Genomic DNA, 26,392 nt, shown 5'->3' with positions numbered 1-26,392 from the left:
ATCCATGAAGAAAATTGTGTATATAGAAAACTGGAGCAGGCTTGAATTGTGCACTTATGTCGTATTTACTGAACTCTGTTTGTGTTTTATAAAAAAAAAGTCATTGAAATCCCACCCTGTATCGGCCCAAAAAGGGCTAACAGTATCAATACATAAATAAATGTAGACGACTTTTAATTATTTTGAAACTTTCATGACTCTTTGACAGAAGTAGCTGGCAAGATCTTAAGTGTATTCTCAAACTGTTCACAATTTCTCAAATTCACTCTAGAACTTCCACAAAACGGATCCATTCAGTTAATGGATTTAAAGTTATCTTTTAACAGAAGTGATCATGTGTACTGGGCTTTCCAACCTAGGTCAAAGAAAGCATTGCTGCCTTTTGATTCCTCCCACTTCAAGGTGGTAAAGCGGGGTATTGCCTCCTCCTGTTTTAAATCCGCAGTTTTAAAATCATGCACTCATATGTTGAAGTCCAGTTTTTCCCTTCAAGTAGAGCGGCTGGAAAAGGCAGGGTACCCGAGGTTTTTGTTAACTGCGGTTGTTGAAACAGTGGCCAATAAGCTCCGTAAAAAGAAAAAAAGTTGCTTCCCAAGAACCAGCCGGCCAGAAAAAAGTGGAAGTCATTCCCTACCTGCACCGGGTTTCACATAATCTCAAAAAGATTTCAGCAAATATGGCATCGACATTGTATTTTCGGCACCCTGTAAGCACTCTAGATTATGCAATCTAGTGGGAAAAGGGGACTCGATTCGAGGAACTTGCGGCAAGAAGCATTTGGAAGAAAATAAGCGTGTCGCATGTGCAACAGGGGTAATCTACAAGATCCCCCTCAGTTGTGGGCGTTTTTATATTGGACAAACCGGTAGGTGCATAAATGATTGCTTGAGAGAACACGCGCGTTCCTTGGGGGAGGCGGGGGGTTCAAATCTGCTTGTTCATTGCCGCAAGTGTCGGGATTGTTGCCCTCAGTTCAGCCAGACCCAGATTGTTGGAAGAAGGAAGGGGCAGCCTGAGAGAGAGATTGTAGAGGCCATTGCCATCTTGCGCTCGCAACCGGATGAATGCGTTAGTTCGCCTTCGGTTTCCATCCTCCAAAAAGAACTGGGTTTCCTTGACAGGTAACAGGTTGGGTTGCTTCCTTTTGACGTTCTTTTTCTTCCTTTGTCTTCTGGTTTTCATGCTTCCACATGCGGTCCACGGTTTTTAACACTTCTGATATCTGTAGATTGTGATTCGCATGATGAGCATTGCATAACGTTTTAAAGTCTGATTTCTGTACATTGTCACTAGCATATCTTTCCTGTGCATTGTTGTCAGTTAGGTCTTGTTATCTGTTACTTTTCATTCATCCTTTTTTACCTGATTGTAAGATCAGACGTGCCTCTGTCTTAATAAAGCCATGAAGTTTCAAATAAAATTTTAGTTGCAGGTACCGCCCTGTGTCGTCTTCTTTCTCTGTCCCGTGTCCGCTGCGGTGTCTAGCTCCTTCAGGTCTCACGAACTGGTCTACACATCTACCCTCCAAATTCATTGCATTTTGTTCAGAGCACCTAGGTTTATCTATGAAGGCTTCAGAATTTGAAAGGGTCCATAGATTAGGCAAATTAAAACCTGATAGGCACAGAGCAATCAAAGCCAAGATGACCTTCTTTGAAGACAAGCAGAACATTTTTCCAAATGGGCACAAATTGAAATACTCTACTTTTGCAATCCGTGACGATTTTTCCGCTACAACTCGTGAAGCTAGAAGCAAGTCGACGAAATTTGCAAAATCACAATCCAAGTCTCATAAACTGGCATTTGATGAATTTCGAAAGAACAAACAAACATATGCGCATGACCGCGCCACTGATTCGGTCATATTAGTATCACCATAGCTAGGCAATGCAACTAGCTTGAGTGAGTGTCCTCAGTCCACGTCATGGCCCCCAGCTCCAGCGTTGTTCCTTTCATTTTCTAATATCCAAAGCTTGATTCCTTAAAGTGACCACCTCTGTTCTTTTCTAGAAGACAGTGAATGTGATATCGTTGCTTTAAGTGAGACTTGGTTGCACGCCGGTATCAAAGACAATGAAATCTATCCAGACGCCCAAGCTTACAATGTCTACAGACATGACTGTGCAGATAAAAGATGGGGTGGGGTGCTTCTTGCTATTAAAGAAACGTTCCCATCCACTGCTATAAACTCCAACTCTGGCCTTGAAATAGTGTGGGCTGCCTCCAAAACTATATCTTCGAATTTATTTTCTGGGGTGTGTCACCGTCCGCCTGATCGTGGGACTTCTTTCATTCATGATCTTCGGTCTAGCATTGCTGCCGCTGTTGAACATAGTTCACCTAGCAGCATCATCTTGTTGGGTGATTTTAATTTTCGTGCAATAGAGTGGCATTCTTTGTCTTCAATGAGTCATGCTGCAACAGAATTCATCAACCTACACTAGATTTCTACTTTTTAAAGTTATTTGCCAGAAGACGCGTGGTTCTAATATGCTTGATATAGCTCTAGCCACTGCTCTCGATACCATAGGGACGGTAATGTATCTTACGGATTTAGCGATCATAAGATGGTGCAGTTTGATATTCTAGTTCCGAGTTTGTTTGCAGGTATTACAACTAAAAAAATTAGAGATTTATAGTAAAGCACGATATGATGAAATTAACACGGAACTCGCCATATTTTTCAGTGAGGTGTTTTTCCCGCTAAGAAACGAACGATCTACAGAAGAAAGCTGGTTACTCTTCAAACACAAACTATCTGCACTGATAGAGAAATAGGCTCCTCTCATTACAATTGCGAATGACATAACAAATCCATGGTTCAACAAGACCCTCCGTCGATTACGAAATAAAAAGAAGCGCCTATAAAGAAAAGCTAAATCTGCTCCTTCTTCGACATCGATGGAAATATTGCCACGTGCCTAACGGGCCGCGTGGTCTCCGCACTGAGTCGAAAACGACGACGAAGCGGCAGTGGGCTCTCGAGGCGCACTGGCTCTGCTCTGTGTCCTCGAACCTGGCTGTACAATTAAACCTAAGGCCCCCAGTCTTGGGTTCTTCCCGATGCCTACATTCACGGCTCCTCTGGTCGTGGCACTGGTGGAGGTGCGACCGATCCTCCTTACTCCTGTGGACGACTCGACGAGCTCGCCTCTTGTGGCCACCCCTGTCCATCGTGCCAGCCGGAGGCTCCGCGGCCTGTCCCCCGAGGCCCTCACTTCTGACGGCGCGCCCTCGACTACCTCTCCACTCATGGCGACACCAATGCCCGCTCTGCCTACGACTGTCCCTTCAGCCAGCCTGAAGAGCAGCTCAAGCTGATCGACAGGGCTCGCAAGACTGCAAAGACCGCTGCGGCCCTGGACTGAGGGCTCCACCTACGCTGCGAGAAAGAACCCTTGTACAATAAGGTGTTTCATTAATTAATTAATTAAATAAATAATTAATTAATCAATCTACACCTGTCTCACCCTCCAGACCCCACGAACGCCTAAGCCCTTTCACGATGACTTGTTCAAGGATGCCGAGGACTTGAGCCGCCGCGGTGGCTCAGTGGCTATGGTGCTCGACTGCTGGCCCGAAAGACGCGGGTTCGATCCCGGTCGCGGCGGCTGAATTTCTTTGGAGGAGAAATTCGAGGCCCGTGTACTGTGCGATGTCAGTGCACGTTAAAGAACCCCATGTGGTCAAAATTTCCGGAGCCCTCCACTACGGCGTCTCTCATAGCTTTAGTCGCTTTGGGACGTTAAACCCCATAAACCAACCATAAACCAACCGATGCCGAGGACTGGTTGGCTCACTACGAACGGGTTGCGACCTTTCACTGTTGGGACGACGCTACCAAGCTACATAACGTGTACCTCAGCCTTGAAGACTCTGCACGCACGTGGTTCGAGAACCGTGAGGCTACTTTCTCTACGTGGCCGGACTACCGACGTCAGCTCCTGACTACGTACGCCAACAGCGACCGCCGGGAGAGAGCGGAGCGTACCCTGACCTCTCGTATTAATCTTCTTAATAAGGGTGTTGCCAAGTATGTCGAGGATGCGACGCGTCTTTGCCATCGCGCAGATCCGACCATGACTGAAGAAAAAAAGCTGCAGCACCTGATGCGCGGCGTAAAAGACCAGCTCTTTCCCGGCCTCGTGCGGAACCCGCCCAACACCGTCGCGGAATTTCTGGCCGACGCCGTGCACATGGAGCAATTGCTGCTGCAGAGATGCAATCACTATGCCCGGCAACTCCATCCAGTGTGGACGCTATCAACGTTGGACCGATTCGACCATGATCCAGGATGAATCCGGACTCCCTTCGCGAACTCATTCGTTCCGTGGTCCGCGAGCAGTTGCAGCACCTTCAAGCAGCATTTGCATCTTGCGTCGATTCCGTTACCAGCGTCACCCGCGAGGAAATCCGGCAGGCACTCAGGGCACAAGACGCTGCTGTTGTGCCGGCGCCGCAGCCGAGCCCGTACGTACCCGCGCCGTACCCGGCTCCTGTGCAGCCAGTCACGTACGCAGACGTCGTGCGCAGCCCAGACCCATCTCCTGAGCCTTCGCCTTACACCCCTCCAGCGCTCGCGGTGCACTCTGCTGAACCGACTCCTTACTGGGCGGATCGGCGCCAGGCGCTGCGGAAGACTGACCTCTGGCGCACTCCGGATCAACGACTGCTCTGATACCTCTGTGGTGTGGCCTGCCATCTCTACCGGCGGTGCCCCTATCGCGAAATGGGACTGCGCGGAATTTCACGACCTGGAGAGCGCCCTCAGGACATCGCCCTGTATGTCACCCGCCAGCGTAGTTCCCAGCCTCCTCCGCGCCGCTTGGCGCGATCGCCTTCTCCACGCCGGTCTTTGCCCTCTGGGTCCCGTTATGGCGCAGCACAACGTGGGTTCCTCGATCCGTCGTTGGGAAAACCAGCTCCGGCGGCCTTTGGAGGCGACGCCGCCGAACGCCGAACCGCCGCAAAGCTTCCACCGCCGCACCGACCGAATCACCGCGACGTCGCACGCCGCATGGCCGTAAAGTTTTTTCCGACGTGGCATTCCAATCGCCGCGATGCCGCAGCCCCAAGCGCCGACCAGCTTCCGCCGCCGTATCGACTGAGTCATCCCCAACATCCATCGACGGGCCACGCTGAAGGCAGGGTCTCCATGGATATCCCTGTAATCGTCGACACGAAGGAGGTCCGCGCGTTCGTCAATACGGGCGCAGATTACTGTATCCTGCGCTTGTACAAAATGTCAGTCCAATGCAATCCACTAATCTAGGTTATAATTGCCGAGAGTGTCATTCCTGTTTTCCGTCCTTGCATTGTACTGACATTATGTACAAACACCGCGACCAGTTGACCACGGAAATCATCGAGGCGTATAATATGGCAAAGAAAGCAAGATTGTGTGTCAGCAAACCATCCCTGGTCCTGCGTGACTGTGAGGTCGCATATCTGGATATCACTTAGTAGCACGTGCGTTCTGGTTTTGGTGTTTTTTGTTTTCTGTTTCCTTTTATAAGCGTGTTTCCTGTGACTAAACTTTAGTTGAGAGTTATTCTTCCTTATTCTTCCTTATTCCTTATTCTTCCTTGCGTCCCCGTTTGTTCGCCCTGTTTTTTACAAAATGTATCACCAACTCGCCCGCTTAGCTATACTGTTGAATTCCATTTCAACACTGAAAAGACGGCTGAGGGCAGGGTAGCCTTGCAGAAGCCACGATTGATGCAGCAGAACAAAGCGTCCCACCTCCAGTTCTCCAATGAGCACAGTTACCTGGAGTGTAGACCAGTGGAAAACAGTCTTTCCAGATGAGTCGGCCTTCACCACTGTGTGGGACCATACACGGTGTGTTTGGCGACCTGACAACGCCCGCTATGATCAAGAATATATTCAGGATGTGGCTGCAAGCGGCAGGAAGGCTGTAAACGTATGGGGAGCCATGTCGAGGGAAGGACTGGGTCGATTGGCCCGAATTGAACGCTCCCTGAAATGTGGAAAGTATTGAGAGATCTTGGACTACACAATGATTCCGTATGTCTTGGATAGCGCGTTTCCCGACGGAAACTTTTTGCTGCAGCAACATCTATATCCCATCCACACAGCAAGGCGGGTCAAAACATTGCTAGAAGAACGTGGTGTAAGTATCGGTGGTTGTACAGGGTGGGCGTATGCGACGAGCAACAATGGGGGAGGTGAAGAAGCAGGTGTGACGGACTTCCGAATTGAGTGTTCTCGCATACACAACATATTTTATATACTGACACTTAACTTTTTTTTATTGTGCGGAAATGTTTTGATAACACAATTGCAATGTGAGGTATCAAGCTTAATCTTCATGGCCGGTTTGCAGCTTTTGCTTTCTGCGCTGATTTTTAAGCTTCAGGTGTGATTATTGTTCAAATTAAGACGTCCAGGACTCTCTTGTCTGAGAGCAAATTAAGAAGATGATTTCGTGCATATAATAACTCCTGGGTCGCGCATACTCAGTCGGATGCGTATATATCGACATCTACTGGAAAGACGAAATAGATGAGGGAATTTTTTTCAACAAGCGTCCGCCCGCATTCCTCAAGTACACAGCCCGACCGCAAATAGGAGCTCTCATTAATTTAGCAGCGAATAGCGAGGTCTGAGAATGAAGTCACAGCTTAGGTTGACTTGTAGCATAGTGTGTGCCCATTATCTGAGCGGAAAGTACGAAAGATAATTTCTTTCCTAGCCCCTTTTTCCTCGAACCCTGCCGGAAATAGCCTAACGGCCTCCTGCGAACAGCGCTTAATTGGGCCTTAAGTTTTGATTTCCTTGGCTGAGTTGCTTATGCTTTTCATACAACTGCGTACGTCCTTCCATATAAATCAACAATGTGCAATCTTTTCTTATTCTTCGCCGGAAATATTAGTCCTTATATCTCTATCACAAGGCCACAGCCTGTTGGATGCTGTGTTTTTCCTAGGCCCCAGGATGCCTATTATGTTTGAGCTAGAAACACACCCAAGTGCGTGGACGCAAAATAATAGCGCTCGCCTAACGGATGTGGGCGGCACCCGTAACAAGCTTGAGGTGTTGTTGATAGCGAGGGTCCCGAGGGTCACCTTCAAGGCGTGCGGAAGACTTGCGAGGGCGAGGAGTGTGCTCAGTGGCATTGTCGTCATTCGAAGCTTCGAAGCTGCTGCTCTTTAAGAAGGAGATTTTCACGTTGCAAAGTCCTTCGCTCAGCAAACAGACATGGCTAGAGAGGAGTTCGTCGGCTTTAAGGCAATATTTGTTGCCGCTGCTCTGTTGCAGAGCTTCCATGTCGTCATCGCTTCTCAAGAAGGTGAGTGCTTTTGAAAGGACGGGCGTGCGATGACTGTGTACTCCTGTTAAGTTCAGGAGTCGTTTTATTATAACAGCGGAGAACGTTTATCGGGACAAGTGCCTTATGGCGCTAAGTCGAAGAACGATAACGAAAAACGTGTAAAAACAATATAGTGTGCCGTTAATTCTTCACAGTATCAAAACATAATAACCGGTATCGAAAACAGACGTGAACATATTGACACATTTTACATGTTCTAACAAACCCGCGCTATTTCATACGTTCGTTCAATAAGGGTCGCAATCTGGATCTGATGACCATTTTTCTGTTGCCAGCATCTTATACGTGATGGGCAAAATTGTCCTAACCAAGGAATAGGCCTGAGCTTTGCAGGAAAATAGTTTTCTTCGGGGTAAAGCCTATATCCCAACAGGCGGAAAACGCCGCTTTTGCGATTTCTTCAAATTCGGAACATTGGATCGCAAGTGGGGAGGAAATATGAGTTTCACGAACTCCAAAACAATTAATGCCAAATAGCAAGCCAGAGTTTATGGTTCTTTGTTAACGCAAACGTTCGTGCAATGCCGATAGTGAGCTCATTGCCGACATTACCTCTAACATCCTTCTGTTTGCTGATGACTATTATCTACCGTAAAATATCTAGTCCAGCCGACCATCTCGCTGTACAGAAAGATCTAGACCACATAACAAACTGGTGCTCTAAGTGGCTGATAACGGTTAATATTGATAAGTGTAAATTAATGACTTTCAGCCGTAAACTATCAAATTCCAAAATGTTGTTTAGAGGTTGTCTTTAGCTTGCATAAACTTTAAAAATGATTTATAAGTAACACGCTCTGCTATATTATAAAAGAAGCGGCCGTGCCAATAATGGTACATAATTATTGAGGTAATTTTTGAAACCGCCTTTAAATACAGCTGTAACTAGCGCTATTTTGATTTTGTCAGGGCATGCACCAGACCCTTTTAAGGCAGAGATAGGTGCCTTGAGATAGCTGCATAGCGTGAAACTCACACTGCTAATCGGTCAAACTTGTGGCCAAGGGAGATTTTGTTCGCAGAGGTAAGAATACCTGACGTACTCTCCCGTACTGAACTTAAAGGTGACAGAGAACTTTTAAGTGAAGGCACTTAAAGGAACACCCAAACGAATCTAGAACATCGTACAAACAGCTCCGCATGATGAATACCGATGCAAGGTACTAAGGTAGCGTCTCGCGGAAGGAACAAGGGATTAACTCCGCCCTGTAGCGGTAACCAGCGAATGTAGAAGAAAAGTGTTGTCGCAGCAACATTTGTAATGATCTCTACTGATGAATTTTCGAACGCTGCTTTTTACTTCTGGCCTGGAAGTTCTTTGTCAAGCGCGCTATTTCGTGCTTTGTTTTTCTTAGCATCCGAAAGGCGCTGCAAAAATGCCCCACCTGCAGATGAGGAAGCCAAGAATACCTAGAATGATTAATTTATCCACCACGGTCAGTGCTGCGGAATGCATTCTTGGGTTCAGTACACGTGCGAGGCAGTGTATAACTTTTTGAAATACATTGGTTAAATATTCGCGGGACTCTAGGAGGGGATGATTTCTTTAAAGAAACCCAGTTACGCAGCGTTGTATAATCAAGCCGAGACACAAGATGGTCAGGTTGTTTGATCAACCTGATATAAAAATACTAGCGCTTCAAACGATGAATAATAATAAAAGAAAGAGTGCATCCTGTCTTACTGACTTTCATCTTACTTGGTTTAAGCGGTAGTCTCTCTACATTATTCTGAAGAAAACTTCGTAGCAGAATTGCACGACTTACGTGCAGCGCATCATAATTTTCTGCAATGAGCTACAGCAGCCGTTACTGAAATTGGCTTGTATTTACAACTGTAATTTGTCTTGCAACGTTAATGAGCCAGCGGAAGAAGTAATATAGTTTCCCAATGCAAAATTCCATTTTGTGCTATTTCGTGTAAACTGCTTAAGACCACATCATTAATTAAGGCAAAGTTGGAAATCTATTCATAATACCTTTTGTCTTGAAATAGCGATGTGTTACGGATTATTCTAGGCCGATAGTGCTTTGATGCTTTTGATTAAAGTTTAGTAACATGGGGCACGTGCGTGCATCCTTAGATCAAATGACTCATGTATCTGTAATACGTGAATAATGTTCTGAGTGTTCCAATATGATTCATTGAATGGGAGCCATGAAATGATGACGATCCGAGTGTTGTGCAGCTGGGAGACATAATTTTCCTGGTTTGAGTAGCCACACTTGTTTTTTAACCCTGGAATCGATTAGTGTGTTGAGTCAGTAAAACATTTTAAATCTATGAGTGCCTGAATGCTGGCATGAAGCATGCGTTTGGCTGACTTCAAGCGCAGACCGAGAATGTCCAGGGATTAGGCTCTGCAGGAAACTGAATAATTGCATCTGCACCGTTGTAAGACCTGGTAATTGTCTGCCCATCTGTGCTGAGTCCTGGCGGTTCCGCTATAATATATATATATATATATATATATATATATATATATATATATATGGAAGGGGAATGAGGGGCTCGTTATAAATATGAGAGAAGCGAACAGCACAGAAACCAAGGGACACAGGGACACAGGTTTTTTTTATTATTAATTTATTTATTTCGTGCTGTTGTTTGATTTAGAATATTACTGAATATGTAATCGCTTAAAGCCAATTGATTACAAAAGCGGAAGAAAAAACAACCACATGCCGCCGGTGGGATCCGAACCAACGACCTCCGAATTACGCGTCTGGTGCTCTACCGCTGAGTGCTTTGCTTAATTGCTTAGCAAGGGCCTCGGTTCTGGCAGCCTTGACGCCTAGGAAGCATAAGGGGGTTATCACACAGCTTCCACCCTCGCCGTTCGATGGCGTTTTACGTCACATCAGCGGTAACTCAGGACGTGCTACGTCCGCCGCTTAAGAACGTGGGTGACGCTGGTGAGCACTCTAAAGGTTAGGTTATTGGTAAAACATAAATACCCCTGAAAGCAGAAGATTTGGCAGCCGTCGCCGTAGCTAAGGGATACAGCACCGGACGCGTAATTCGGAGGTCATGGGTTCGGATCCCACCGGTGGCATGTGGTTGTTTTTTCTTCTGCTTTTCTAATCAATTGGCTTTAAGCGATAACATATTCAGTAATATTCTAAACCAAACAACAGCACAAAATAAATAAATTAATAATAAAAAGAAGAAAAAAAACCCAGTGTCTCTTGGTTTCTGTGGCTGTTGGCTTCTCCCACATATATATATATATATATATATATATATATATATATATATATATATATATATATATATATATATATATATATATATATATATATTGCTTACTCGGTGTCCTCGAAATAAAAGGAAACAGCGTTTGTGCACCAATTTGAATTAAAAGTTCCGAAGTGTCCTTTTCGTACGCCTTGTTCAACCGGATTAAAGCAATGATGTGCCTCTTAAGAGTTAAGAGATGAATGCTTTTCTACTACAGCTTGCACATTGCTCTCCTTTTTTGTTCCATGAACGACGGAAACCAGACAGGCTTTAAAAATGCCGAAACCACGAACGCTGTCACAATTTTTTTTCCTGTGGATGAATAATGATGCGGAGTAAAATTTGCTGGTGTCGCGAAATATATCCACCATGCGGTAAATTTTAGTCCTCATGAAATCGGTTATACATAGGCATCGGAGAGAGAAGGGGAGGTGACGTCAAAGATAACTTTTTCCATTTTCAGCTAGGGGTCGCATTTATAAGTGTATCTTAATTTTTCAGTCGAAACAAGCTGTTGTTTAGGAAAAACATAAAAGTTAAAAAGAAACATTTACCCTGCGTACTGTATGATTATGACAGGAATAACACATCGTTTCAAATTCGCTAGCATAGCAGCATAATTTCGGAATACAAGTTCATTTTTGGCAACACGAGAGAACGTTTTCTCAAGCAAACAAAATATCTCTCGCTCCTCCGGCCCTTACACAAACATACGCCTCCTACAAACGCCTTGCATAAATGAAAATACTTACGGCGAACCATGAAGCCCATCGACAATAATTCATTCCTGCAGGCACCCCAGACACTCCGGAGCTGACAGAATGCACCCAAAGCGGAATTAGCCGCTGCTACACAAAATACGTCGAAATTTTCTACAGCTACGGGCCTACGTACGGCAGTGAGAGCACATTGAGCGAGGATGCATACAACAATGTCTGCAGGTAAGCGTTTCTTTTCACTTCAGCCTGATCAGCAACTGACGCGCGAAAAATGTGCAAATACTTCGTCCCTACTGCCATACTTGAAAGATGAGCCACCCATGTCAGGGAAAGATATCAAAAAAGGCACTGGACGCGTGTGTCGTCACACCCAATTTACGGGGTGGGTACGTGAAGGTTCTTTCGAATAGGTAAAATAAAATGCTTTTGATATAAATGAAATCATTTGTTCATCATTTTGAATTCAGGAAAAGAGAGCAGGGAATATGAGGACTGTTGAAGTTTGTGTGCCGGAAGCATTTCTTTTAATGAATGATGGAAGAGTTACACCGTGTTTCATTAAAATGAAAGCTGTGGTGGGCGATTCTCATGAGAAGCTGGTTGGTTGGTTTATGGGGCTTAACGTCCCAAAGCGACTAAGGCTATGAGAGACGCCGTAGTGGAGGGCTCCGGAAACTTCGACCACCAGGGGTTCCTTAACGTGCACTGACACCGCACAGTACACGGGCCTCTAGAATTTCTCCTCCAAAGAAATTCTAGCCGCCGCGGCCGGGATCGAACCCGCGTCTTTTGGGTCAGCAGCCGAGCACCATAACCGCTGAGCCACCGCGGCGGCTCTCCTGAGAAGCGAGAAATCCTTGATATAGATCCCGTAGGCGGCAATCTAATCTGCGTGCTTCGTATTAGAAAAATGATGGCGCCTGTCGACGAAACAAAGCACGCTCTGGAATTGGCAGCAATCTAATCTGCTTGCTTCGTATTAGAAAAATGATGGCGCCTGTCGACGAAACAAAGCACGCTCTGGAATTGGCAGCTGCTACCCCTTTCTGGCGAAGCCGATGATTCCGACTTGAAGGAAATATTTTTCTGCCTTACTTGTATATGCAGGCCAGAAGAAAGTCAATTTCTTACTTTTGAAGCGGAAAGCACCAACGAATAAAGTTTTCAAGGCATGTAAAAAATTTTGCGCAAACTGTAAGAATAGGTGCAAACTGCAACATTGGCCTTCCAGAATTTGTGCAATGAACGTAAGGAAAATCGCGCATACGATTTCCGCTTCCAAGCTGCATGACGGCAGGTCTGAAATATAATACATGGCGGAGGGGGGACATATTGTGTGAAAATCGCAGAGGATGTTCTTCCATGTTGACTGTTTTGAGCCGCCGCGGTGGCTCAGCGGGTATGGTGCTCGGCTGCTGACCCGAAAGACGCGGGTTCGATCCCGGCCGCGGCGGCTGGAATTTCTTTGGAGGAGAAATTCTAGAGGCCCGTGTACTGTGCGATGTCAGTGCACGTTAAAGAACCCAAGGTGGTCGAAATTTCCGGAGCCCTTCACTACGGCGTCTCTCATAGCCTCAGTCGCTTTGGGACGTTAAACCCCATAAACCAAACCAAACCAAACCACTGTTTTGACTAATACAAGTATTATTTATTTGCCTATCTGCCTATTCATTATTATTGACGGATTATGCGCCTATCTTCTTGCTGGTTATATTATTTCTATAACCTTGGTCTCACTAACATGCAAACCCTCAAAAGGCGCCATTGAGATTACGAATGTTCGACTATGTGACGGAACGATCTTCGTGTCTAGTGGACCGTTTGCGGCACAATGTCAGCGTTTTGTAAGTAGCGAACTACGCCGTTTTGCGCAGAATGTGCACCCTTTTTTGCGAAATTAAGGATGCTAAATTTCTCTCGAAGTCATCACTGCTAGGTGCAGCATACTCCTTGCCCTCCCACTCCTTCCTCGAGTGCTTGCATGGCTTCACTCGGCTCGGCACATGATTAGCGGGCATAGGCGGAGCAGGCACTTATCTTCACTGGGCCTTAGTGGTGTCTCAAATAAAGTTTTTTCCTTCTCGTCATTCTTCCTCCTCTGAAAGAGGTTCGTTTGGTTTGGTTTGGCTTATTGGGGTTTAACGTCCCGAAGCAACTCAGGCTATGAGGGACGCCGTAGTGAAGGGCTCCGGAAATTTCGACCACCTAGGGTTCTTCAACGTGCACTGACAGTGAATTCGCTACGTACACAACGTTGATAAATGACACCGGCAAGGGTCAGTTGTAACTGTAGCCTGCAAGAGTTAGTTGGAAGTCTGCGCTCGTGGTGTCGTTTTCTTTCCCATTTCTCCTATCCTCGTCTTAATCTCGCAGCCCACCTTTTAATGAAACGAACCAACTAGCCCGTAAGAACGTTCTACTATGAAGAGTGTTTCCTCACCTTGGAGAACGGCTAAAATCTCTACGCCTCCAGTTTGAGGTTTTAATGTGAGTTGTGACAGAGGTAATTGAAAGGACTCCGAACTAGCTCGGCGTGTTGATATATTTATGCATTTATTTATTTATTGATATTGTAATCCGCGGATGGGATTAAAATATCAATAAATAAATAAATTATGAATATATCAACATGCCGAGCTAGTTTGGGATTAGAGCAGGGTGGGCATGCGGAAATCAAGATACAAGTGCGAGAGTCAGAAAATGAAACAAAGGCCACAAGTGGTTGATATATTAAAAAACCCACCAGCAATCATAAAAGAATAATTATGAAATCAGAACAACAAAACTGCAGTCATGGCGAATTAACCAGAGCACATCAAACCTTTAGTAAACAAATAAATACTAATCACGACGAGGATAAGCCCATAATATTAATAGATTTAGAACAACGAGGATAGCAGGAGTGCAGTACAAAAGAGAACTAGTAAAAGTAGCCTCACAAAACATACCTTAAGCGCTGATGGCGCAGTTCTTACCCCATGAGCTCAAAGCATGAACTTGAGCCCGGTGTACAACCGGGTCACCAAGCGACGTAGCCTCATCATCGTCCAGCTGCCCTTGAAGTTATCGACACAGTGAGGGAGCCTTACGCTCGTTGTCAATAGCCTAGGTTCTAAGAGCGATGCCGTTCCATGTTTCTGAAAAAAACTGGTCGAGCATAGAAATCTTAATGAAGAATGTCGCTCCAAGGCCGTACGTGGTTACGATTGAGCACCGGCAGATCTAGACGCAATAGCCATCAACTAGTCGAAAACGAATGCTGAGCGGCGGAAGAAAGGTAGAAAGTAAGCACAAGAAAAAAATGGAAATATGCATTTTAAAATACCAGCCGCGGTGGCGCAGTGGTAAGGCGCCCGTCTACCGAGCCAGAGTACCCGGGTTCGAACCCGACCGCGGCGGCCGCGTTTCGATGAATGCGAAACGCAAGAGGCGCCCGTGTGCTGTGCGATGTCAGTGCACGTTAAAGATCCCCAGGGGGTCGGAATTATTGCGGAGACCTCCACTACGACACCTCTTTCTCTCTTTCTTCTTTCACTCCTACCTTCCTCCCTTCCCTTATGGCGCGGTTCAGGTGTCCGCCGAGATATGTGAGACAGATACTGCGCCATTTCGTTTCGACAAAAACCAATTGACCAATTTTTTGCATTTTAAAATGCAGATTTTAGAAAAAGAATACTTGCGATTATTGTGTGACGGTTATAATATGACAACCTACAAGGGTAGCGCGCGGTTTGTGCGAGGATGGTCAGCTGGTCATGCCCTTTATGGGTTGTTGGAGGCGTGATATACTGAGGTGACAGGGAGAGTTCCCGCAATATTATCGCTTGTGGAAAGAAAAGGGCTGATGACAGGTAAAAATATTGAGGTCCTTTGTTTCTCACTGCATCTCACTTGTGACCATAGTGACGCCGGTGAACTCGGGGCACACTAATAGTGCACAAAATTTTAGTTGTATTTTGCGTGATTACAGTGCCTTCAACGAGACGTCTTCATGCTACGTGGGTTTCGACCGTTGTCCCGACTCTATGAAAGCCAACTTCACTCGAAGAGAGGAGGGTTACAGAGCGTATCGCGCTTTGGCCTGTGATAAAGAAGCGTACGAAGGTGAGACACAAGGCGCCATTGCCGCATTTCTTACCCCGTGTGCTTCAGGCACAAATACTGGGCCTGGTCGATAACCGGGCTACATAGCGACGTTGCCTCATCGTCGGGCCCCGACGCTAGGATAAGGACCAGAATTTATTTGAGGTGTTCCCACCAGGAATATATGTTTTATGTGATTTATGTTTATATTAATAATAACGAGGGTCAATAAATACAAATATCGTAGACTAACACTTACTTCTGGCTTACCTTGGAATTCACACAGAGATAATACATGTTCCAAGGCTTCCAAAGCACTGTGGAGCCTCAGACGAAATATGCATAGTGCAACCCCTTCAATAAAATGTCTGGTTTTTAAGAGCTTGATAAGGCCCATCCTCGAATATGGAAAAATTGTTGGGGACCCCCACACTGCAATCAATTGCTCTAAGCTGGAAAGAATTCAGTGTCTCGGTGCTAGGTTTATATTTAATAGGTACCGACATTCTGATTCCCCTACATCTTTGTGTAAACGTGCTGATTTGGAAGCGCTCGATTTTAGAACCAAATGTGACAGGCTCAAGTTTATTTTTGAGATTATTAATGGCAGCTTGAAAATAAACCATTCAAAGTACTCAAAAGATCAAAAAGAAAACCACACGCGCTTTAGTTTGTGAATTTTCTCACATGAGAAAAATATAGCTATAAAATAAAAGTTATGTTTTTGGGGCTTAAGGGCTCAAGGGGTCATGCTGTGAGAGACACCGAAGGAGAGAGCCCCGGATCATTTCAACCACATGGGTTTCTACAACGAGAAATGATACTACAAAATACATGGCTGTCATGCTTGCTGCCTAAATAGTAATGCGGCCCCCGAGGCTAGGAGCAAACCCTGGTTCCCCGGCTCAGTAATCAAGCGCCTTGACCACTAAGCCATAGCGGTGTGGAAATAAAGAAAATATGTTAATGAATAAAGCTTAGTTTCTTTCTCAGCGCATACTATAACCCACTGCTCCTCCGTGTCGCTGCTCCAATGCCGCAGTTACGTACTTCACTCTGCAAGAGTGAATTAATAGTCAGACACCAGCCGTTTCATTACGGACCCAAGCCCAACTCGGGTCCGCAGCTTTAAGCCCGAGCCCGGCCCAGGCCCGCAACTTCAGGCCCGGGCCCGGCCCAGATCCGGCAATACAGATCATGTCCGGGCCCGGGTTTTCGGGCCGGCCCGAGCCCGTGCAGTGCACTAGTAACTTACCAATGCCCACCGTCCGAAATGATTGCTTCAAAGTTAATTTTTTCCCAAGAACCATTAAGGAATGGAATATGCTACCAAACTCTGTTGTCACCTCACAATCACTTAGGGAATCTTTAGATAAGCTGCACAATGTTTTGTCCTCTACATGAAATATATGCCAGTGTTTTATTTTCTGTATGAGTGGTGAACGCTTTATGTACCGAATTTTTTGCCCGTTTCAATGTTTGTGTCCTTGCTATTTTTTATTCCTCATTATCCACTGCTGTTATAGCCCGTGATCAGGGCTGACAGTATTAATAAAAGAAAGAATGAAAATGAAATTTGTCTGCAATCTTACGCTTGGTCTTAGCTTACATTAGGATTTTATTATACGGAGCTTCCGCCGTTTGGTAAACCGCAGCCTAGCTTTGAAGGCCAGTCCTCGAAGAGATCGGTGTATCAGAAATCTTACCTGATGCGTGCCGCATACCGTTTCCGTTTCTACTGGTCGCTTCTCCATACGCGGAGTATTTTACTCTTGATGCCGTAATGGTTCTAGCCCTTCCACGCCTACTTTTCCGGCGCGGCAGGACGGCGTAGAAGATGGAGGAACACTATGAAGGTAGTCCCAGAAACTGGCCGAATATATTCTTGCTCGCAAGGCGGCTGCGCGGTGTGCGCCTTATCTACATTCCCCTCTCCACGGCTGCACTGGTTTAAACCTAATCTCCGGCCTGTACCGCGCATGCACATGCGCAGTTACACTAGCAGACAGGTGCAACCGGCAGTTGGGAGCGCAAACTTGCCCCCTAATGCCCCGTTCCTGCCTCGCCGAAGGGGATCACGGTTACAGTTTTCAGCGCATCTGTTTTAAACCAACGTTGCATGTAGCAGACGAATAATTTTCGCGCACTCTGGAGAGGGCGGTATCTATGGGCAAGTGCCTAAAACAAAAGTTGAAATTCAATTACAACACAGAAAGCGCGGCAGCACTCATAGCGTTCTACTTGGCAGTATTCGCATATCCACGCTTGGTGCAGTGGTCTAATTTACAGGACTTGCGAATACTCCCTACATAATATTACCACGCACTCTTGATCGCTGCATAGAAAGTGTCCTTGGGGTATCATTAAATAACCACAGAGAGTTTTTTGATTCTCGTTTGCAGGTGTGATCACAGTAAGATTTTGTCCGGACCCACGTAAAATGTATGACTGCGTAGTGGAAGAACACGGCGAATTTGAGTTTGACAGAGACTACGAGAAAGTTGCCTGTAGGTAAGTACTGCAACAAACTTCCGGGAAACAAGTTTTAAGGGCCCCATTGCTTCAATGATTTCGTTGTTTCATTTCTCACTTTGGCGTGTGCAGAGTACTTTTCAGTGTTTATAGCTGCGGTGTGCACAAGGAAGCCGTACTCCCTAACTAAACAGCGGCCAGTGCGATTTACTGAAGATTCTCGGGCAAAATTTATGAATCTACAATGTGATATGCATGGTACTCAGCCAATGAAGGTTTGATCGCAATGATATGGCATCATGAAGTGATCATGATCACGAGGAAAGTGCAAAAAATAACGCGAGAAAGATCTATCTAAATTCGAAAAAGATATATCGAAAATAAGAGAGTCGATAGTATAGCAGCGATATAGTACTAGTAGTACAAGACCTTTATTCGGCCATAGTTAACAGGCCGAGCATGTTGACCGCCTGGGCTTGGGCTTATATATCGCCTGGGCGATATATAAGCCATTCAATCTAATAAAATGAACGGAAGTTAGGAGCGGCGACACCTAGAGAAGTGTGCGGAATCCAGCGGTCGCAGCGTCTCAAACGTGGAAGCCGTGGAATTTCGAAATAACTCCCCTGACATTAGACAAAACAGCCCTAAAATAAGCGATCAGTTGCGCTCTTTGTACAATATTCGTTCTGTAGTGATTTTGCAACTTTTCTTGATTTCATGTTTTCTTTGCTCGTGCAACCGCTTGACGTTTATGTGCCCATTGTGTCTGTTATGACGCTCAAGCCGATTACACCTCTATGATTCCCAGCAATAGCACGGCCTGTCCCATTCTTGTTCAACACACGCGCAAAAGCCTGTCATCGGTTGCTTCACATATCTCGACCGGCTGCAACCACGAAAATGGCAATGACGTACAGAATAGAACGGGAACAATGGGGAGCTCGGGGACATTACAGGGCTTACCGTTCCCAAAACAGCGAGAAGGCATTCTTCGGTTATAATCACAAGTAAAGCTTTTACTTTGATGTTGGAGTTTAGGAGGCTCACCAATCGTGGATCAGCCTCACGTGTGCCACTCCCACAAACATTAGCTGATGTATCTCTTTATTGACGTTTAAAATCTAGCAAAGATACAACACTGACACTAGTCCGAAAACGAAAAACAATGCCGCGGCGGTACTGAGAACACTATATATATATATATATATATATATATATATATATATATATATATATATATATAGGTACAGTATTACGACAAACGCGACTGTTCTTTTAACGTTTATTTTGCCAACAGTTTCGGGAATGGTATTCCCTTCGTCAGGGCAGGCTTACAATGAATCCGTTTCGTCAATATAAGGACACAGAACAAGCGAGGAGGTATAATCTCCGCCCTCTAAACAAACTTGAGAATGAGGGCAGGGGACCGTATACTAGGCAGCACGACAAGTCTCAAACGGACTTGTCGTGCTGCCTAGTATACGGTCCCCTGCCCTCATTCTCAAGTTTGTTTAGAGGGCGGAGATTATACCTCCTCGCTTGTTCTGTGTCCTTATATTGACGAAACGGATTCATTGTAAGCCTGCCCTGACGAAGGGAATACCATTCCCGAAACTGTTGGCAAAATAAACGTTAAAAGAACAGTCGCGTTTGTCGTAATACTGTACCTAAACTAGTAAACTGGGCCATTGGAACCCCTACTGAGTACAATATATATATATATCTATATATATATATATATATATATATATATATATATATATATATATACAGGTACAGTATATATATAGGTACAGTATTACGACAAACGCGACTGTTCTTTTAACGTTTATTTTGCCAACAGTTTCGGGAATGGTATTCCCTTCGTCAGGGCAGGCTTACAATGAATCCGTTTCGTCAATGTAAGGTCACAGAACAAGCGAGGAGGTATAATCTCCGCCCTCTAAACAAACTTGAGAATGAGGGCAGGGGACCGTATAATAGGCAGCACGACAAGTCTCACACGGGCCGCGGCTGAACAACAACCAGAAAAACAAACGGGGAGGTGGAAATGGTAAAGTAGTAGCAAAGAACGAGCCTGAACAGCACAGCGATAGAGGGGGAAAAAGAGCGTTAAAACCGGCTCTCGGCGCACACGGAAGTCGCTACCCGCCCAATACGCGCACACCCCCGCAAGACGCCGCCCGGTCCGAGTGGGCGGCCCGTATCAGGTATCCTGAGACGCTTGCAAGGGATGCGTTCGAGAGACAGCTAACACTCACTTGTTAGCCGCTGCAACGGCAACTTGCGACTGTGCCCTCTGCGTATTTTTGCTTCATTTTGTCGCTTTGCTCTCCTGTCGGGCTTTTCTACCAGACAATCTGGCGCCCCTTTTCCCATAAATATACTAGGCCGTCCAAACCCGTGTCCCCCAGTGAGCTTCCCGTGAAGAAACAGCGTCCGTCGGGTAAAATACTGAGCTAGCCCGAGTGCGTAATTTGAAGTCAAAGATGAATTTGGGGGAACAAAACAAAAGAAGGGAAGAGAAGAAAAAAAATTAGTGTAGTCAAGGGTTCGACGGCATACCGTCTGGTCAGGAATCATGGCTTGAATCTCAGTGCATCTGAATCTCAAACAAAATTAGCTCTAAAAATGTTTTAAAAAAATTTACACAAAAAATGTTAACGCACACACAGGAAGAGAAAAGAGAAAAAAAAGAAGAAGAAAAAAAACTACTGATTAAATGTGGCGCCAAACAAGTATGACATGGTGAGAGCACTTTGATAAAGTTTGGCGCAGTGCATGTGGTTTCGAGATTTGCACGCACGCGCAGGTTAAATCATTCTGAGATTATTGAGTTGAGTCGATGTTGGTGTAAGTAATTAACAAATAGCAAATAATATGTAGAAAAATGAAAATAAAAATGGCATGGAGAATATAAAATTGAGCACAAGAAATTATAAAAAAGTTAACAAATTTAAAATAATAATAATGCATGTGTGCGGAAAACGCGTAAGGTCTGCGGCCCGTGGAGCAGCCGCGTGGTCCCAATGTTTTAGGTGATAGATCAAAGGTGTCTATTTGGAATGGAACGTGGATGCTGGCAGAAGGTTGGACAGAAAAGTACTCAGGAAATAGACTGCCAGATTCCCTGCCATTTCAAAGTGTGTCTACAGTTGTCAAGAAAAAAGAAGTTCCGGCGTATTCTGATAATAACGTTGTCCAAGGCCTATGACCGGCGGAATTTCCTACGTTGGCTCCTTTAAGCAGGAAAGTCTCCCGGGAGTAGCGTTCATGCCATGAGAGAACGTGCCGAATTTATGAATGAAGTACGATTCCTTTTGTTCCCTGTAATATGTGTTAGGGAACCTGGACTGGAGAAGGATTACACGGATGTTTTCAAAACTGTGCAGGGGCAGACGCAGGTGCCTGGAAAGGGGCAAGTTGGGCAGGGATGACACATGCGCTTTGTGGTTGTTGAAGCGGAAACGAAATGTTGTCTTGGTCTTGGACAGAAAGAGGACTCTCTTGCTGGACTCGCTAAGGACGGCAGAATAACTCAGGCAATGTTAAAATCAATGTCGCCGAGCAATCCAGCTCCAGGCCGGTTTTATCTCCTCCCTAAAATCCATAAAGTTAACCATCCTGGCCGTCCAATTGTGTCCAGCAACGGGGCAGTGACGGAGAACATATCAAATTTCATTAGTTTTCTCATCAAGGACATCCCTCCGCGTTTTCCCTCGTACATCAAAGACACAAGCCATTTCCTTCGGGAGATTTCAAACTTGACCATCCCCACAGGAGGCCTTCTGGCGACCATGGATGTATGCTCCCTGTATAAGAATATTCCGCACGTAGACGGCATAGCAGCAACGCTGGCAGCATTCGAAATCTCGAACTCTTTGGTTGATTTGGACGGTGGCACCCTTTCTGTCCTTCTTGAACTGGTCCTAAATTCCAACAATTTTGAATTTGATGGCGAGCACTACCTCCAAACAAGCGGTACTGCGATGGGCACAAAAATGGCCCTAGCTATGCCAGCATCATATGGCGTCACTAGAAATTCCCTTCCTTGAGGAACAGCCAAAAAAACCACTTTTCTACAAGCGTTTCCTAGACGACATCTTTCTTGTATGGGAACATGATGAAGCGAGCCTGCTGGACTTCATTGCGCACTTTAATACCGTGCATCCATCCATTAGGTTTACCCACTGTATCTCCGACTCAAAGATTAACTTTCTCGACGTGGAAATATCGGTAGATGGCAACCGCCTTTCGACTACCCTATACAGAAAACCAACGGATAGGCAACAGTATCTCCATTTTCACAGTAGCCACCCGAAGCACTGCAAAACAAGTATTCCATATTCTCAGGCTCACAGATACCGAAGAATATGTTCTACAACAGAGGAATTTGACCAGCATACGGGGACTCTCAACGACGCTTTGTCACGACAAAAATACCCGGGGAAATAGTCGAAGACGCGATTCAACGCGCTCGCAGCCTAGACCGTTCTTCCATCTTGGCAGAGAACGAGGTGAAAAAAGACAGCGAAACAAACCTAATCCTTACTTACTCCGCAACTGCTCAAGGGGTAAACAACATACTAAGCCGTCATTTTAATATAATCAGACAGAGTAATAGGCTGTCACAAATATTCAAGGAACCACCCCGAGTGGTGTACCGCAGGGACAAGAACTTGAGAGACTTGCTTGTCAACGCGAAAACAAAGAAGACCGCGGCCCGAGGTGGATGCCACCCATGCGGAAAACCCCGTTGCAAGGTGAGTCCGCACATTTCCGACATCAAACTGGCAAAATCCAAGTCCGATGGCTTTACGTTTCACATAAATGAAGACCTCGACTGCGATTCGAGCAATGTTATCTACAAACTTCAATGCGAGGTATGTGGGGAGGAGTACATTGGTCAGACCAAGACAACATTTCGTTTCCGCTTCAACAACCACAAAGCGCATGTGTCATCCCTGCCCAACTTGCCCCTTTCCAGGCACCTGCGTCGGCCCCTGCACAGTTTTGAAAACATCCGCGTAATCCTTCTCCGGTCCGGGTTCCCTAACACATATTACAGGGAACAAAGGGAATCGTACTTCATTCATAAATTCGGCACGTTCTCTCATGGCATGAACGCTACTCCCGGGAGACTTTCCTGCTTAAAGGAGCCAACGTAGGAAATTCCGCCGGTCATAGGCCTTGGACAGCGTTATTATCAGAATACGCCGGAACTTGTTTTTTCTTGACAACTGTAGACACACTTTGAAATGGCAGGGAATCTGGCAGTCTATTTCCTGAGTACTTTTCTGTCCAACCTTCTGCCAGCATCCACGTTCCATTCCAAATAGACACCTTTGATCTATCACCTAGACCATTGGGACCACGCGGCTGCTCCCCGGGCCGCAGACCTTTCGCGTTTTCCGCACACATGCATTATTATTATTTTTAATTTGTTAACTTTTGTATAACTTCTTGTGCTCAATTTTATATTCTCTATGCCATTTTTATTTTCATTTTTCTACATATTCTTTGTTATTTGTTAATTACTTACACCAACATCGACTCAACTCAATAATCTCAGAATGATTTAACCTGCGCGTGCGTGCAATTCTCGAAACCACATGCACTGCGCCAAACTTTATCAAAGTGCTCTCACCATGTCATACTTGTTTGGCGCCACATTTAATCAGTAGTTTTTTTTTCTTCTTCTTCTTTTTCTCTTCCTGTGTGTGCGTTAACATTTTTTGTGTTAATTTTTTTAAACATTTTTAGAGCTAATTTTGTTTGAGATTCAGATTCACTGAGATTCAAGCCATGATTCCTGACCAGACGGTAAGCCGTCGAACCCTTGACTAAACTAATTTTTTTCTTCTCTTCCCTTCTTTTGTTTTGTTCCCCCAAATTCATATTTGCCTTCACATTACGCACTCGGGCTAGCTCAGTATTTTGCCCGACGGACGCTGTTTCTTCAGGGGAAGCTCACTGGGGGACACGGGTTTGGACGGCCTAGTATATTTATGGGAAAAGGGGCGCCAGATTGTCTGGTAGAAAAGCCCGACAGGAGAGCAAAGCGACAAAATGAAGCAAAAATACGCAGAGGGCACAGTCGCAAGTTGCCGTTACAGTGGTAAACAAGTGAGTGTTAGCCATCTCTCGAACGCGTCCCTTGCAAGCGTCTCAGGATACCTGATACGGGCCGCCCGCTCGGACCGGGCGGTGTCTTGCGGGGTGTGCGCGTATTGGGGGGGTAGCGGCTTCCGTGTGCGCCGAGAGCCGGGTTTAACGCTCTCTTTCCCCCTCTATCGCTGTGCTGTTCAGGCTCGTTCTTTGCTACTACTTTACCATTTCCACCTCCCCGTTTGTTTTTCTGGTTGTTGTTCAGCCGCGGCCCGTGTGAGACTTGTCGTGCTGCCTATTATACGGTCCCCTGCCCTCATTCTCAAGTTTGTTTAGAGGGCGGACATTATACCTCCTCGCTTGTTCTGTGTCCTTACATTGACGAAACGGATTCATTGTAAGCCTGCCCTGACGAAGGGAATACCATTCCCGAAACTGTTGGCAAAATAAACGTTAAAAGAACAGTCGCGTTTGTCGTAATACTGTACCTAAACTAGTAAACTGGGCCATTCGAACTCCTACTGAATATATATATATATATATATATATATATATATATATATATATATATATATATATATATATATATATATATATATATATATAAGATGCGAAATTGAGAAACGCTTCGTTTATTGGGAGTCGACGTTTCGGACAGAGCCTGTCCTTTTTCATTGAAAAAGGACAGGCTCTGTCCGAAACGTCGACTCCCAATAAACGAAGCGTTTCTCAATTTCGCATCTTATTTTAAACTAGCAACCAAGTACGTTTACCTTATTGTGCTATATATATATATATATATATATATATATATATATATATATATATATATATATATATATATATATATATATATATATATATATATATATATATTTCGTGTGAGCCGCACTGCTTCTAATAATTTTTATGTGTATTTTTCTGCTGTGTGCTTTGTGTTACCCACTTACCTGTTCTGTATCCACCCCTATAAAAGGGGGTGCATTAACAAAGTAAAATCACTCCTCAAGAAGATCGGTCTTCCGATGGAAACGTCGAGTCGAATAAATATGTTTCCTTTAACTAAGCGTATACTTCGCTATATACTCCTGTAAGCAGTCAAGTAACTCATGCTCTCGCAGCATATATATATATAGGTTTTTCTCTTTTCCTGTTGTTATTTCCGCGTCGTTTCTTCTTCTCTACTAATTTGCTGATATATTGTTTATCATGACTGTATGTTCCTCTTTTGTTTCCTTTGGTTATTAATGCACTGTATAGATTTATTTCTTTTTATCATGATCGTATGTTTCTTTTTGTTTCCGTTGGTTATTAATGCACTGTATTATATTTTTTTCGCCCCTCTTACACAATGCCCACTGGGCCTGTAAGGTATTGCAAATAAATAAATATATATTGAAAGGGGGTTCACGTACTAGTGAACTCAGCAATACAGTTCACCAAACAGCTGAGCGGATGGCAGCAAAATCACAGTCAGTCTACACAGCCAGAGAGCTGGAGCCGCGCGCCGGCACACTTCGTCGTCAACTTCTTCGTCTGCCATCGAGGCAACCTGAGGCGCATTCATAATAGTTCAGGCGCGTTCATTGTAATTCACTACAATGGCCCCGGGATGGAAGAGGAGCCATCCTGGCGACCTATGGTGATGGCAAGAGGAGCGGGTCGTAATAAGTCTTGAGGCGACTGACATGGACAAGCTCACGGCCGCGACGACGCAAGTCCGAAGACGGTGTAAGCGGCTCTACAATATAATTAACAGGGGACGTTGATTCGACGACGCGGTAAGGGCCATGATGTTCTCGGCGAAATTTCGAAGACTGTCCTGGTGTAGTGGAGGGGACCCAAAGCCAAACTAATGAACCTGGAGAGAAAGCGTGCGCAGTTTGATGGGCATCGTGTTCATGCTTTCGGCGACCTTGGGAGTTCGAGGTGAAAGAACGGGCCAGTTGGCGACATTCCTCGGCGTGCTTGGCGAGTTCGGAAAGGGGCGTGCATTCAGAGGCGTCCGGAGTGTACGGCAAAACCGTGTCCATTGTGGAGGACGGCTCACGGCCATACAACAGGTAGAAAGGGGAAAATCCGGTGGTTGACTGAGTGGCGGTATTGTATGCGTACGTCACAAAAGGCAGGACAGCGTCCCAGTTAGACTGATCTGACAAGACGTACATGGTGAGCATATCGCCGAGAGTGTGATTAAAGCGCTCAGTCAGCCCGGTAGTTTGAGGGTGGTAGGCAGTGGTGGTCCGATGAATGATGCGACACTCTCTGAGGAGGGCTTCCACCACGTCCGAAGAAAGACACGGCCTCGATCACTGAGCAACTCGCGCGGCGCACCATGGCGAAGAACAAAATTGTGCAGCAGGAAGCGGGCAACGTCACGAGCAGTCGCAGCGGGTAGTGCGGCGGTCTCGGC

At 45.5% G+C, this 26,392-nt stretch overlaps 1 protein-coding gene across 1 annotated transcript in view; it reads left to right on the top strand.

Moving 5' to 3' along the window:
* Nucleotides 1–7,087: 7,087 nt before the first annotated feature.
* Nucleotides 7,088–26,392, top strand: part of LOC149334197 (uncharacterized) — a 29,119-nt gene continuing 9,814 nt past the window's right edge. The window contains exons 1-4 of the mRNA XM_089555068.1: nucleotides 7,088–7,312; nucleotides 11,388–11,535; nucleotides 15,284–15,417; nucleotides 17,799–17,907. Of these exons, the coding sequence (XP_089411194.1) occupies nucleotides 7,222–7,312; nucleotides 11,388–11,535; nucleotides 15,284–15,417; nucleotides 17,799–17,907 (482 nt within the window). The 5' untranslated portion in view covers nucleotides 7,088–7,221. The remainder of the gene's footprint in view (nucleotides 7,313–11,387; nucleotides 11,536–15,283; nucleotides 15,418–17,798; nucleotides 17,908–26,392) is intronic.

This window comes from Amblyomma mixtum, chromosome 8 (genome assembly GCF_055824585.1).
Source record: "Amblyomma mixtum isolate Tamu chromosome 8, ASM5582458v1, whole genome shotgun sequence".
Lineage (NCBI taxonomy): Eukaryota > Metazoa > Arthropoda > Arachnida > Ixodida > Ixodidae > Amblyomma > Amblyomma mixtum.
The sequence above is the reverse complement of the archived record's forward strand: the minus strand, read 5'-3'. Positions and strand labels throughout refer to the sequence as shown.